Genomic DNA, 16,026 nt, shown 5'->3' with positions numbered 1-16,026 from the left:
TGAGATAAGTCTGTTTTATTGTCTCTTCTCCTCAGCGTGTTGCTTTTTTTTAATATATATATATATATATATTTTTTTTTTTAGCTTCTTTAGTTTTTTTTTTTAGTTTTGTTGTTGACTTTTTTTGTTGTTGTTGTTGTGTTTGTGTTATTAGCAACATGAACCGTGAGGACCGGAATGTGCTCCGAATGAAAGAAAGAGAAAGGAGAAATCAAGAAATCCAGCAGGGAGGAGGAGGAGAGGCCTTTCCAGCAAATTCCCCTCTCTTCCCTGAACCTTACAAAGTGGTGAGTTTACTTACCTCACGTTCACTTTCTGACACCCAAAGTTGATTAGTCAGTTTCCCGAGGAACTTTTTGCAACAGAGCGGCGGCGACTCGGACAGGAAGTTAGAGCTGCACGTATACGACCAGGAGGAGCAGGAGGAGGAGGAGGAACTGCACTGTCATCATCAGCATCATCATCACCGTCACCGTCACCGCCCACAGAGCTCTTAGTGTTGAAGTTTTGTTTTAAGTTTTATTAAGTCGACCTAAGAGGAATGTTTGGCTTCAGGCCGACGGAGGTAGAGGAGGAAAAACTTCTCCTACAGGTGTGTGTGTGTGTGTGTGTGTGTGTGAGTGATAGTTGTTTGACTTCATTCTTACGGTCACAGCCGAGCAAAAGGTCGTGTTGATAGATAGATGGATACATATACTGTATATATTAGGCATCGACTGATATCGACTGTTTTTTTCACGGCCGATACCAATTATTATTAGGGATGTGACGATGCACTCGAGACGATATTTTAACATTACTTTAAACAAAGAAGAGTTCGTGCACACATAGCCAACTTGCAGAATTTATTGCAACGTTTCGGTACTGGACCTTTTTCAAAGGTCTAGTGCTTGAAAAAGGTCTAGTACCAAAACGTCGCAATAAATTCTGCAAGTTGGCCATGTGTGTGCACGAACTCTTCTTTGTTTAATTTGGACTTAATTGTCATCCTCGGACACACCTGCCAAGGAAATAGATGTGCGAAGATTTTTGCTTTTTCTGAACGTTACTTTAAAAGAAAATGACTGAATCCAGATTTATTTAACGGAGTCACAAAACGATGCAGTGCAAACAATACGTGCAAAACTGTAATCAAAGTACTTTGTCGATACAGAGCGCAAGAAAGTGCAAACAGAGACTAACCTTTTTTTTTTAACAAACGTAGAGCTGCCGATATGAGTTTTTTTTTTTTTTTTATTTATGCGCGGATCACCTGCCCTGTGCCTGCGAGACAGCTTTTAACTTATACGAGAAATATCGTCACGTTTTGATCTTGACACGTCCCCTAATTATTATTAGTAATCAAGGAAACAGAAAACCGATATTTAGAACCAATATTCATTGTGCTTTATTGAATGTATTAACAAACCCGACATGCCAGTTTACTTTTTTTACATTCTGTGACTCTGCATGTCTTTTGTACGATTTTGTATGTCGTGCTATAAGTCTTAAATTTCATCCATAGTGGTTTTAAAAAGTCTTAGATTTATTTAAGTTGGTAAAAAACCTGCAGAAACCCTGAGTAAAAATCTAGAATAACACCTGGAATTAGACTGAATGCAGAAAACTGTTTGGGGTTTTGTACATTGTCAAAAACCTGTGATAAAAAGAACTTAAATTTTTTGTAGAAAACTATGAAATAGATTTATTTCTTATCAGATATCACAAAAAAAACCCGCATAATATCGGCAATCGACCCCTAATCTATACAACAGTATACAATGTTTGTCCAAGAGTGAGTGTGTGAGTGTATTTGAGTGTGTGTGTGAGATAATGAGCTGTGGATCATCAGCTCAGAGAGTCGGTCGAGTCTCAGCACCTGCTCATCGTGGAGCCGCGTTGTGTTGTTGTAGTGCAGCTGGAAAAGTAAACACAAGAAGACGAAGACACCTCCTCCTCCTCCTCCTCCTCCTCCTCCTCCTCCTCGTGTGTCTTCATCATGAGCTCATAGACACTCGGCAGTCAGAGATGAGATGTAGGCCAGCCAGCTCCCCGCTCCGAGCTGCTCCGAGCTGCTCTGAGCTCCGAGCTGCTCCCAGTCAGTAATTGTAAAGAGGATTTGACTTCTCTGTCCTGGTCTAATCTTTGCCACTAACCAGATTTGAGCCGAGGTAAGTGGCTGCTCTCCGTCAGAGAGAGAGAGAAAGAGGGAGAGAGCTGCACATCAAAGCAGCAGCAGCAGAGAGAGGAATGTGTCCTGACAGGTTGGGAATAGACAAAAAGGCTCCTAGAGGTGAGCAATGATGAGCTGTGTTGGACCACAACAAAGTGAAAGGTAAAAAAAAAACACACGGTGACACTGAAGGCAGCACAGTCCTTGACCTTTTTGTTTTTTTTTAAAAGAAAAGAAAAGAAAAAGAAAGGCATTTGGAGAAAAAGAAAAATGAATAATCCTGCCGTGCACAAAAAAAAAAGCGGAAAGGAAAAAGCCAAAGTGTTTTAATTGAAGTCGGTGGCTTCTCTGTATCTGCAGCCTCCTGCTCTGCTCGTCTGAGTCTTATGTAAGCCTCAGGTTTTTTCTTTTTCTTTTTTTTTGGTTTTTTCCCCTCCTCTCTCTCTCTGTCATGCTCCACTAAGTGGAAGTTTACTGTGTTCTGCATTAAAAAGGCTGTGTGTGTGTGTGTGTGTGTGTGTGCACACAGCTGCAGCTGCGGCCTCCCAGATGTAGACCAGACCAGCACAGCAGTTACGTTTTTATGGTGCAGAGTTCACGCACTTGTAACTCAGCTGCAGCAAAAGGGAAAAAAAAACCTTTATCTGTTTGGGAAAATTAGAGACGCACTCGATTTGATTTCTGGAGCTTAATGCATTTTTTTTTTTTTTTTACTTTTTAAACGACTGGGTGCTGATCTGACTGACTGAGTCACTCCAGGAACTGAGTCGCTCTGAACGCAGGAAATGAAAAAAGTCCATTGAGTAAATTCACGGTTGTGTTTTGACGCAGCAGACAGGTCAACAGGTTTAAAGAAAAAGAAAAATGGAGGGTGGAGTTTTTTCATTTTTTTTTTTTGCATGTGAGAAGTTGGCAGAAGATGAAAAAGTAGTTGTTTTTTTTTGTAGTTGTTCTTCTTAGTTTCTATTGTGGTGAGGCAGCGTTTGAAGTGAAGCGTAGTTCCTGACGGGCAGGAACTCGGCTCGGCACCGGGACAGGAACTTAAACTTGGAACTTGTTCCTCTGGTCAACATCGTGTTGTTAGAGGAGGAAGAGGAGGAGGAGGAGGAGGAGGAAAGTTTCACTACTAGTGAGTGTGTGAGGTGTGATCCTGTTGTTACTGTGCAGCAACACAACCTTTGTGTGTTTTTATTCTGTGTTGCAATCAGTGTCTTTGTAAACACCGAGTTTATTGGACAAACTGTGTAACGGTTTCGTCTGTTTCTCTTTTTTTTTTTAAACCTCGGGCTCTGGCACCGCTACGAGATGATGATGATGATGATAAGTTGTTTTTATTATTTCTATTTTTATTAGGCAAGGCAAGGCATCTTTATTTATATAGCGCATTTCATACCAAGGCAACTCAATGTGCTTTACATAAAGACAAAACATTAAGAAAGAAGCATAAGACAGAATAAAAACAAACAGAACACTAAAAACTGAGTTAAAAGCAAGAGCAAATTATTATTATATTATTATTATTATTAGCCTATATCTTCCTGTGGAAATGAACTCTGATGGCACCGTCACAATTAAAGTGTCACTTAATGCTCTCAGTTACAAATTGGAAACGACTTCTTTTAAAAAGGGAAAGAAAAAGCGGTTGTTAAAGGTGAAGCAGCTGCAGATTCACACGTGTAGCCAGAAAGAAGGGAGGAGGAGGAGGAGGAGGAGGAGTTGGTGTTGCACATTATGACCAAGCTCGTAGCGTTTCCTGCCAACAGATAACGGCTTGTGTTTCCTCAGCGTCTTTCTGAGTGTGTGTGTGTGAGAGAGTGTGTGTGTGTCGGACGCAGGCTGCATCATGTGTAACTGGATCTTCGGTCGCAGGCTGATTGCAAACAGGTCGGAAGTGATTGATTGATTGATTATCTGTGGCTCACAGGCGGTCGTGGGCTGATCTGGGTTCAGTTTGAAAAAGAAGCTCTTTAACTGTGGCTGATTGTGTCTTTCTTTTTTTAAAAGGGATAGTTCAACATTTTGGCAAATTGGCCCATAGTCATAGCAGTAGGTTCGTTACCTTTAATTAATTGTCGGTGCAAGCTGTTTTTTTAGAACAGCGGAGCAGAGCCGTGAGCTGCTCAGAGCTACGCTACGGAGGCTCATTATGGGATTTCTTTGGTTTCCCACATCAAACTCATCAAATACACAATCCAACAACTCCACAATGCTCTGGTGGACAAGTTGTGAGCTGCACATTCACCACACTATGAGATAATAACACAACGTTACCACACAAAGTTGTTTTAGAGGGAAATGCAGAGATTGTTTTATGAAAAATCAGCGGTTTTGCATGTATTTCCCTCTAAAACAACTCTGTCTGGTAACGTTGTGTTATTATCTCATAGCGTGGTGAATGTGCAGGTCACAACTTGTCCACCAGAGCGTTGTGGAGTTGTTGGATTGTGTATTTGATGAGGGAAACCAAGAAATCCCATTAACCTCCATATAGCGTAGCTCTGAGCAGCTCACGGCTCTGCTCCGCCGTTCTAAAAACAGCTTGCACCGACAATTAATTAAAGGTAACGAACCTCCTGCTATGACTATAGGGATTATTGCAATGGGCCAATTCGCTAAAAATGTTGAACTATCCCTTTTTAATGTTGAGTCAATTATTTTATTCAATTCGAATCATGTGAGTGAGGCTGCTGGAGGCGACACATGAGGTTAAGATGTAATTAGTTTCTTCTTGTGGAAATGCTCGTTTTGTTTGGTTTTTTTGCTTATTTGACTTGTTTTAAGTGTGTTTTTCTTTTTCTTTTTTTCTTCCATTGTCTGTTTTTGATAGAAAGCAATTAACCCAAGTGTTGAACTTGTGCCCATAATGACTGTTTTCTCTCCCCCACCCCTCCATCCATCCATCCATCCTCTCTCTGCTCTGCCTCTCTCATTTACTTTCCCCTCAATGAATTTCCTCTCTCTTTCACTTTCCTTTCCTCTCCTCTTTCCTCCGTCACTCCTCCCGTCCTCTGCTTCTCTCTTCAGTCCAGCAAGGAAGATAAACTGTCCAGCCGTATTCAGAGCATGCTGGGCAATTACGACGAGATGAAAGAGCCCATCGGTGACACACTTCCAAAGCTTGGCGGTAAACCTTCGAACAGCTCGTCTTCCTCCGAGGAGAAATCAGGCCCAGCTCTGTTCGGCGGCGGCGGCGGCGGCGGCGGGGACCAGCGTAGCGGCGGCGGCGGCGGCGGCCAGAGCAGCAAGTGGACCCCAGTCGGTTCGGCAGCAGGCGGATCTTCATCATCCCAATCCGGGAAACGCTCAGGACTGCAGGGCGGACGGAGCGGCGGCGGCGGCTCTAGCGGCAGCGGCGGTAGCCAAAGACACGGAGGAGAAGCGCGGGAGAAGAAGTCCAGTAAACACAGCAGCAGCAGCAGCAGCAGCGGAGGAGGAGGAGGAGGAGGAGCAGGAGGAGGAACAGGAGGAGCGTCGGAGCACTCCAAGTCGTCGTCGTCACACACGTCGAGCCCGGCCAAGGGCTCGCTGAGCTCGTCCGGCGGCAACAGCCACTCGCGGAGCTCGCTGTCGGCCGCCGCCGCCGAGCAGCACCACAGCAAGGAGAGGTAACGATAGAAACTCACGATTCAGTTCGACTACGATTCACAGAGTCGACGATTTGGTTCAGTTCGATCATACGATGCATCACATCCTCAATTCTCGATGTTGCCACACACATAAATAGTCTGATAAATAAGTTATTTTGATGCATCACATCCTCAAGAGTTTCCACAGGGTCTTAAAAAGTCCTAAAAAGTCTAAAATTTGAAAATCAACATTTAAAGTGATACGCCAACATTTTTTTCCTAAAGTCGCTAATTAGCTTAGCTCAAACACTGGAAGTGTATGGGTAGTGTTAGCCTGCCTCCACCTAAAGTCGCTAATTAGCTTAGCTCAAACACTGGAAGTGTATGGGTAGTGTTAGCCTGCCTCCACCTAAAGTCGCTAATTAGCTTAGCTCAAACACTGGAAGTGTATGGGTAGTGTTAGCCTGCCTCCACCTAAAGTCATCAGAGAAACTCTTCAGCAACTCTAAAGGGAAACCGGCGGGCCGATCTTCGTCTCAGAGCTGACAAAACTCTCCGGTAAGGCATCTTGAGCGGTCAAATGCCGCTAACGGGACGAGATCGGTCAAAACGGAGGGTTCAAGCAAAGACGCTTTATTTTGGTTCAAGCTAGCTACATCGAGGGTAGGTTAGCTTCCTGTTTCAAAGTAAAAGCACAAATTCTATCGTCATGGTTTTCTGTATGTAAAGGGCAACGGGTGTTTTATTTTGTGAAAGTAACCGGAAGTGCGTTGGTCACAACGGCTAGCTTGAGTAGCACCGAATTCGTCCCAACAAAATTGTAAACAGCTGGTATTTAGACAAATTAACGACACACTGCTGATCTAAACGGCTACTTTCTCACCTAAACATGTTTGAAATGTGGATAAAGTGATATATTTACAGAGTTTAGAGCTAAAATGAAATCAGCTTCTGACTGCTGGTTTCAGCTCGGGTAGGAGGCAGGCTAACACTACCCATACACTTCCAGTGTTTGAGCTAAGCTAATTAGCGACTTTAGGTGGAGGCAGGCTAACACTACCCATACACTTCCAGTGTTTGACCTAAGCTAATTAGCGACTACGCACAGTCGAAAGGATGGTGTCTATCTGCTGGTCATTGACTCGGGAGTGAGGCAAGACACAAAAAAAAAAGTTGGCTTATCCCTTTAAAAGTCTTAAATTCTTTGAAGTGTTGTGTTTAAGTCTTAAATAATTTTAAACGGGTCTTAATTTTCTTACCTCAAACGCTCAATAAAATGCTCCAGTGACACTTTGTGTTTTATTGAATGTATTTTCAACTACAAATGAACCCAACGCGCAGCTTATTGCAGCCAGTTTACTTTGCAAGTCGTTTTGTGACTCTGCATTTCTTTTCTACGTTTTTGTATGTCATGATACAGGCCTTAAATTTCATCCATAATCGTCTTAAAAAGTCTTAAATTTGAAACCGTGAAACCTGCGGAAACACTGTTCTAAGTTGCCACACATGGCTTTTTCATTAATTAACATAAATAGTCCAACAAATAAAAAAGAAAATATCATTTAAATGCATTTCCACAGTGCAGCAGCTTCCTGGAGTCTGAACACAAAGAAAAAGAAAAGGCCTGTAGCCCACTTAAAGGTGCACTCTGTGTGTGAGCAACATCATCAAACTTGCATTAATTATTTGAATTAAAAATCGATTATGTGACATAACTGCGTCGATTCAGAATCGTCCTATCAAGAGTCTCGATGCATCTCGATACTTTTAAATCTCGTTTTAAAACTCATTTTTACTCCTTGGCTTTTAATACAACATGAGAGTTGTGTGGTCTCTGTTTGTCTTTTATTGTGTTTTTATATTTCTTAGTGTTTAATCTGATCTTATGTTTTTCTTATGCTTTTAATTTGCTGCATTTTAACTTTAACTGTTTTGAATCTGTTGTACAGCACTTTGGTAACCTTGTTTTTTTTTAAATGTGCTATAATATAAATAAAGTGGATTAGATTGGATGTATTTTAACCGGTTATTTCCGGCGCCTCTAGGTACCGCTCCAAGTCGCCGCGGGACCGAGAGGCCAACTGGGACTCGCCGTCGCGGGTTCACACCTCCTTCACCAGCGCACAGCACTCGAGTCAGGCCTTCCCCCCGTCTCTGATGTCCAAGCCCAGCTCCATGCTGCAGAAACCCACGGCCTACGTGCGGCCTATGGACGGCCAGGAAACGGCGGAACCGAAGAGCTCGCAGGCGGAAAGCTACAGCGGACAGTCGCACAGCAGCACTATGGGAGAGATGAAGTCCAACGGCAAGGCCTCGCTTTCCAAACTCAAGATCCCCTCGCAGCCTGTGGAGGTGAGCAGCGATGATAAACTATAGATACATCTGGAGTAGGGATGGATTATCACGGTTATTATGCATTTCACAACACTATGAATGCATAAAATCAAATAAAGGCAAAATATAATGACGTGACTAATTATAGACACACGATATATGAAGTGTCTATTAATATACTATGACCAATTATTAAACCTCGAGGGGAAATGTTTGAAATATTTAAGTCATTAATTGTCATCTAAACCAAATGACAGAAGAAGTTCATGACTAGAGAAGGCAGATTTATTCATATAGCACACTTCATACCGAGGAGCAACTCGGATGTGCTTCACATAAAAGCAAATCATTTAAAGGATAATTTCCGTTTTTTACAACCTGGACCTTATTTCTAGCATAAAATAAGATAATTTTACTCACCCAGAAACTTTGGTGTCATTTGGAGTTGTTTTGACGAAATTAGCCCCAGTGGAGCGGCGCGTGTATCCGTATAATGCGAGAACACGGGGCACGCAATGCAGCCTCTAAATATCACATTATCCGCTGCAAAACTCGTTCATTTCGCCAATATTTTGTTATGATACACTAGTGATATTCCCCTCCGAGCCCGTGGTGGCATGTTATCAACATGCTGCGCCTGTAGGTTGACTACTAACCTCCGACCTGGATGATGTCATCTCCGACCGCTGCCCGGCGCGGCTAACTTGCTACGGCTAATGCTATGGTTCGTTTCTGCGTGTTTCTGACTTGTCAGAACAAAATGAGCAGCTGGATGAAGTTCAGCTTCCACAGGCTTCCTCTCCTCAACCTGGACTCACTAAAGCTCCGGCTAGTTGAGCTAAAAATGGACCCGAATGCCGAAGCAGAATGATTATTATCAGAATGAGCCGGGCAGCGCTCAGAGATGACATCATCCAGGTCGGAGGTTAGTAGTCAACCTACAGGCGCAGCATGTTGATAACATGCCACCACGGGCTCGGAGGGGAATATCACTAGTGTATCATAACAAAATATTGGCCAAATGAACGAGTTTTGCGGCGGATAATGTGATATTTAGAGGCTGCATTGGGTGCCCCGTGCTCTCGCATTATACGGATATACGCGCCGCTCCACTGGGGCTAATTTCGTCAAAACAACTCCAAATGACACCAAAGTTTCTGGGTGAGTAAAATGATTGTATTTTATGCTAGAAATGAGGTCCAGGTTGTAAAAAACGGAAATTATCCTTTAATAGTAAGAATTAGAAACGGGGAAAAAAAAAACATAGATAAAAACATTAATACAAAAAAATAATAAGGAAAGTCTAGAAAAAGAGAGAAAAGGCCGTTGAAACTGTCTAATGATTAAAAAAAGTGATTGACCTCATGCAGTGTCAGTCATCTTTGATCACAAACTGCAACAAAAAACAAAAGTTTGAGAGACATTTGTTTGTTTTTTCTCGTCCGTATATGTATGTATAAGTGAACGATGTTTAACTTGTCACGTTGCACTGAAAGCTGAACCCGTGTCAGAACGCAACACGATTAATTTCAGATGACACAGTTCATTTACCTTTTACTCTGCCGTACAAAGAAGAAACTTTACATTCAAAGTGCTTCACTAAGACATATAAAACATTACAAAAGGCACAAAAACAATTTTAAAAGAGAGCGTTTTAATGTATTTTGGCATTTTGAATGCTTTTAATTGACATTTTACCGTCGACAGTGACGTGGTTCTGCACAGTGCAGATTGTTGCGTGACGTCACACGACCGATTCTCTTCTTTTTCTCTCTTCTCAAGTTCAGACTTAAATCTTTACCGCTCGATCACGTCTCTGTTCTGCAACTCAGACAGAACGAAAACAAAGTCATGCACGAGGTTGTTGTGTAACTTTGTTTTCGTTCCGTACGAGTTGAGCTCATCCGCCTGAACGTTTCCACCATAAACTAAACGTTTTTAGGAATCTTTCAAACATGGCGTTTAATTGCGAAAACAAGTAATGGTGACATCCCTAATCTGTAGCAGTGGAGGTTTTAAAATGGCCGCTCCTTTTTTTTTTCTTTTTCTTCTTTTTTTTCTATTTTCTTAAACAGTGCATTTATTCATAATGAGGTAATAACGGTGAAGTTACGGCTCACAGCGTGTGTTACACATGGTCGAGGTCTCGGTGAAATGCCTATAGACTGACTCATGGACTCAAAATGGAAGCCGCCTCTCACCTGCTGCTCTGACATCATGTTGTTAATGAACACACACACACACACACACACACACACACACACACACACACATGTACATATATATAAACACACACACATGTACATATATATAAACACACACACATGTGCTCATCATGATGTTGTTATGTTTCTTTCTTCAGGGCCCCGGTGACGCCAACTGTGTCGACGAGATCCTCAAGGTAACGAACATCGAACATCACCGACAGAGAGAAGAGATGAGAGAGAAGCCTGGAGTTGTTGAGAAAGCTTTTTGTGTTACTCACACCTTACAACTCATTTGCACATTTTTTCCCTCTCTCCTCTCTCTCTCCGTGTGTGTGTGTGTGTGTGTGTGTTTTTCTTGCCTTCCTTCAGGAAATGACTCAGTCTTGGCCCCCTCCGCTGACGGCCATCCACACCCCCTGCAAAACAGAGCCCTCCAAGTTTCCATTCCCCACCAAGGTCAGTCAGCGTCGCACCGCCGCACTTCATTCACTGCTACAACAACGTTCACATGATCATATGTCACTATTAGTTAGTTAGTTAGTTAATTAATTAATTAACAGAGATGAACAACAGAGTACTCGACCCCAAGTAAAAGTAGCTCAGTCCACATGTTAGTCAAGTAAGAGTAAAAAAGAGTATCCAAGAGTACATGCTTTTAAATTTACTCTAAGTCAAAGTCAGAGTAAATGTCTTATTTTTCACATCAGTGAATGACTCTAATTGTTTGTAAATGAATGTAAGGAGCTTTTAACTCTTGTTAGTGAGAATGAACTCTTTGAAAGCAGCTGCACTGATGTGCTGCTTTTAGGGGTTAGGGTTTCCTTCTTTGACAAACACAGCTTGTGTCCAATAGGATTTTAGAAAAAGACCTGAAAGTGACCAGTACTTTTCAGCCGTACTACTAATTAACTCAGAGAGCCCCATACTGCCAGTCGTTTTAGAGCATTTTGACCGATCTTATAAGACCCACAGAATATTGTGTTCTATGACTATGTAAACGCTGAAACTACCCAGAGAGCGAGTAGACTCTCTTCTTTCATTAGGAAAAAAAAGTTTGTTTCTAACTTTTTCCGTTCTTTAGTAAACAGCAGTAGAACAAGCGGCTGGTTTCACCAAAAACACTAGTTTTTGACCAAAACACTGAGAAAACGAACTTTTTGTGGAAAGAAAATGTCAAGCAGAACAGTGACAAACAAAAACAACACTGAGAAAAGACTTTTGATGGCAAAATAATAATTTATTTACAAATATCAGTAAAAATGCATGAACTTTTTTGTACGTTTATGCTGTCACATGACCTCTGCTCGATGCACGACCTCTAAATTATAGAAATATATAGAATTATCATAAGAATAGTGTATACTGTATGTCTATAGACGTCAATGGCGGCCAATGAGTTAGGATGAATTGTTGTTGCTTGTTGTTTTATGATGATCCACACACAGACGTTACATAACACACGAGGCCAAACCAGAGAAACTCTGTGAACTGAAAGAAAGAAAGAGAGAGTTAATTATTGATAAATGTTTGATTTGATGAAAAGTTCAAATAGTTTTCAACCTGTTTATCTCATTAACTCTTTGTGTGTGTGTAAACTTACAGGTGCGTCTCAATGAATTAGAACATTAAATAGATCCATTACCTACAGAATGAAACATTTCCTGTCTTTATTATTTGTTTAATTCCTTTTTAATTGCAACGATTATGACTCAGAACCTCAAAACATTTGAATATTACAAAAAAAAAAGCATTTTTAATATGTAAATGTTGGCCTTCTGAAAAGTTTTACTATCTATATGCACTGAATACTCAATACAACACAACTATTTGACTTGAACTAGTGGAAATTGACTTATATTATATATTTCATTTCATTTCATTTTGATTTATTTCATTCATGGTATTCTCACATATTGAGATACACCTGTATATGGCCATAAATTATAATTATTGTTAGTAACTATGAACTAATTTGGGTTATTTGTTCATTTTTATGCTCTCAGGACTCTCATCAGTTTCCAAGTGGACACAGTGAGTATTTTCTTTTTCTTTTTACATATATCGGATTCAAATCTTGACATTAAACATCTCCAAAAGTACATATAATTTAATCTAAGCTCACCTCATTTATGATTACAAACTGCTGATGAGTCTTCTCTTCTCCGTCAGAGCGAGGTTCCTCCAAGAGCTCCAGCAGCCACCAGTCCAAAACCTGCGATGACCAGCCCACGTAAGTACTTTAGAGACGCTAAAACAAATATTTATGATGAATTAAGGAACTCCAGACAGCAACAAGCAGCTGGAATAAACAGCAAAGAGTATTATTAATAGTAATAATGTCTGTATTGTTGTTGTTGCTGTGCCTCAGGCGGCTGGAGGACGACCTGAAGCTGAGCAGCAGCGAGGACAGCGACGTGGAACAGGACTCGTCCAAGAACCCGTCCAGGAACACGTCAGCGAGGTAAAAACTCACGGTTCAGTCACAGTCACAGGGAAGGTGTTAAAGCTTCATTTAAAGGAGAATTCCGGTCATTTTTGACCCCTAATGGTACATGACTGGAATCCTTAGAGACACCACTGAACTCATATAGTGGAGAGTAGAAACAGTATAAACTTTGTGTTTTTGCATGTAGCCACTCACCTCAGATAGCCGAACTCTGAAACATTCCAGAAAGACATTACTATCCCATCACAGAGCGCCTGCTCACCCCGCCACAGAAACTAACACTTTGTCCTTGTTGTGATGATTTCTTTACTAAAATAAACGGTCGAGCAGTGCAGCGGGAATGTCCAAAATATCTCCAAAAATACAAAGTTTACACTGTTTATACTGTTTCTACTCTACACTATATGAGTTCAGTGGTGTCTCTAAGGATTCCAGTCATGTACCAGAGATATCTGATTGTTTTCTGAGTGTTTGTTGTGGTTGAAAGAATTGCCCCCATAGGTTAGCGTGCATCAATTTTAGACGCGTTTTTTGCTCCAACCAACACTGGGTGACCATCAGGACAACGATTTAGGGGTCAAAAATGGCTGGAATTCTCCTTTAAGGCTGCTGTGATGCAAAAGTTAAAACATATTCATACATATTTATTATTATCAGCTTATGTTTTGGTGTTGGAATTGGAAAGAAAGTCAAACGGTGCCTCAAACACTTTATAAAATCATGCATTATTATTTCTGTTTGATCAGAAATACAGTTTATTTGGTTTCTCTTCATGGTAAAACCGTAAATTCTCTGATAAAAGCCTCAAAGTCTCAAACAGACTCTGGTCTCCTGTACTGGACCGGGTTTGACTCTTTTTAAACAGTAACAACAGAACCAGTGGAGACGAGTTTCATCCTCGCTGAGCAGAAGATTTGTTCTAAATTGAACTAAATAAAAGCCTGTCCCATGTAGACTCCTGTCCCTGATAGAAGACGGTTCAGTTCGGGCTACTATTGGATCATTTACTGTAATTAATAATCATATTAATCTGTGTAAAAGCGTTGTTTTTCTGGATCTCTCTGACGTTAAATACAAATACTTTAATACTTCATATTGAGTCGGATCAAAACGTGACCGAACACCTTTTTCATGATGATGATGATGATGATGATGAACCCTGGTGTGAATCCGACTCCTCTGCTTCTTCTTCTCCTGCAGCAACAACAGCGAAGGCGCGGAGCAGTCGAGGGACGACTCCAGCAGCCACAGCGGCTCAGAGAGCAGCTCGGGCTCCGACAGCGAGAGCGAGAGCAGCACGACGGACAGCGAAGCCAACGAGCAGCCGAGGCCCGCCTCCCCCGAGGTAACCACCCCCGACCCCCGACCCCCGACCCCTCGTCCTGCATCGTTTTTACTTATTTTTCATTTTCTTTTTATTTGGCATCAATGATACGGCACATAGATGCAAATACAGAAGAATCACAATGCTCACATTTATATTTTAATATTTGAACCCCCCTGTTGTCCTTCTGGTTCAAATTGACCCAATCTGTTCCCTTCCTCCATCCTTCCTTCTTTCCTTCCTTCTTTCCTTCCCTCCCTTCGTCCGTACTTCTTCTTCCTTCCTCTTTTGATCCAATTGACCTGATCTGTTCCCTCTCCCTCCATCTTTCTTTCCTTCCCTTTTCCCTTCTTCCTTCCTTGAACAAATCTGCCTTCCTTCCTTTTTGACCCAATTAACCCAATCTGTTCCCTCCTTCTGTCTTTCCTTCCTTTTCCCCTTCCTTCCTCCCTTCTTTCCCTTCGTCCTTCCTTGCTTGACCTAGGAGGACAACAGGAGGGTTAATAGGACGAATCTCCTTGTTGTTTACAACTACTTCCTGGTAGAAAACCAGCATTTGAACAATAGTGACGGACGAGAGTTTCACTATATCTAATTTTTCATGTCACTATATCACCGTTTAGACTAATCTGATGTTTGTAAAGTCTATAAAACCAATGATTGGACAAACATTATTATTTATGTGTGCACATTTGTAATTAGTCATGGTTATCAGAGATTAGCCGGGCTAACGGTTAGCTACCTATTTAACTTTTCAGTGACTCAATAAACGGTCTTTATTTTAACGTCGACCTCTGACCTCCCTGTGTGTTTCTCTGCAGCCGGAGCAGCCGATGGCCAACAAGTGGCAGCTGGACAACTGGTTCAAGAAGGCGAAGCAGTTCTCGCCGGCGTCTCCGGTCGACAACAACAACGTCCCGACCACCAAGTGCAAGAAGGAAGGCCGAGAGAACGGGCCGGGCCGGGGCTACGGCGGCCAGGGCGGCGGCGGCTCCAAGGACTCGGCGGCGCCCACGCCGAGCCGCGACCTGCGGGCGGCGCAGAAGGGCGCCGAGGGCGGCCGCGGCCGGCAGAAGTCGCCCGCGCAGAGCGAAGGCGGCGGCGCCAACCCGAGGATCCGCGTCGGGAAGAAGCAGCCGAAGAAGTCTGAGAAGCCGCCGGTGGTGGAGGAGCCGAAGGGCGGGCTGCGGGTGGAGAGCGAGCCGCCGCCGGAGATCCCTCCTCACCGGCCCAAAGCCGCCACCAAAGGCTCCCGCAAGCCCAGCATCAAGAAGGAGCCCAAGTCGTCGCCGAGGCCGACGGCCGCTGCAGCAGCCGCCGCCGCCGCCGCCGCTGCAGCCGCCGCCTCGGTCACCGCCACCGTGGACAAACGCAAAGCGAAGGCGCCGACCAAAACCTCGCAGAAGTCGCGGGAGTTCGTGGACACGGACTCGTCGTCGTCCGACTCCGAGGGCAACGAGAGCATCCCGTCGTCGTCGCAGACGCCCAAGTACACGGAGAGCATCCGCACGCCGGTCTGCGTGTTCTCGCCCATGGAGGAGAAGGAGCTGCTGTCGCCGCTCAGCGACCCCGAGGAGCGCTACCCGGCCCGGCCGCCGCCGCAGCAGGTGCTGCTCGTCAAGATAGGTCCGTTTACAACTCACCACCCTAACCCTGATAATTAAACACAATACACGAGCAAACAAAAGTTAAAAACCAAAAACACAAACACAGAAATCAGTTCCAGGTAAATGTGACACATGTGATACAATGGGAGTTTTTTTTTTTTTACACAAGCAGAAATATTTACATTAATATAATGAAGAAATAGTTTCCATATTCTTTCAAACTCATCGTCCTCTATCTGACGTGAACTCAAATCCTCACTCAGTTAGTTTTCCATGTGTCCAGACGGAGCGAGTCCACGCTCCCTGACGGGGCTGGGTTTATTAAAAATCTATTATTTTCTGATTCATATCGATCTGAGATCCGACATCGATTCATAAAATCCTTCGATT

At 42.9% G+C, this 16,026-nt stretch overlaps 1 protein-coding gene across 3 annotated transcripts in view; it reads left to right on the top strand.

The window, feature by feature from the left end:
- The window catches only part of aff4 (AF4/FMR2 family, member 4), a 57,626-nt gene that overhangs the window by 24,895 nt on the left and 16,705 nt on the right, over positions 1-16,026 (top strand). For all 3 annotated transcript variants that reach the window (XM_083986403.1, XM_083986402.1, XM_083986401.1), the window contains exons 2-11: positions 155-287; positions 5,177-5,757; positions 7,764-8,070; positions 10,415-10,453; positions 10,629-10,715; positions 12,263-12,290; positions 12,429-12,489; positions 12,628-12,720; positions 13,906-14,050; positions 14,851-15,655. In XM_083986403.1, coding sequence (XP_083842529.1) covers positions 159-287; positions 5,177-5,757; positions 7,764-8,070; positions 10,415-10,453; positions 10,629-10,715; positions 12,263-12,290; positions 12,429-12,489; positions 12,628-12,720; positions 13,906-14,050; positions 14,851-15,655 — 2,275 coding nt within the window. In that variant the 5' untranslated portion in view covers positions 155-158. The remainder of the gene's footprint in view (positions 1-154; positions 288-5,176; positions 5,758-7,763; positions 8,071-10,414; positions 10,454-10,628; positions 10,716-12,262; positions 12,291-12,428; positions 12,490-12,627; positions 12,721-13,905; positions 14,051-14,850; positions 15,656-16,026) is intronic.

Source organism: Trachurus trachurus (genome assembly GCF_905171665.1).
Source record: "Trachurus trachurus genome assembly, chromosome: 14".
NCBI classification, from domain to species: Eukaryota; Metazoa; Chordata; class Actinopteri; order Carangiformes; family Carangidae; genus Trachurus; species Trachurus trachurus.
Note: the sequence above shows the minus strand (reverse complement) of the source record. Positions and strands in the feature narration are given on the sequence as shown.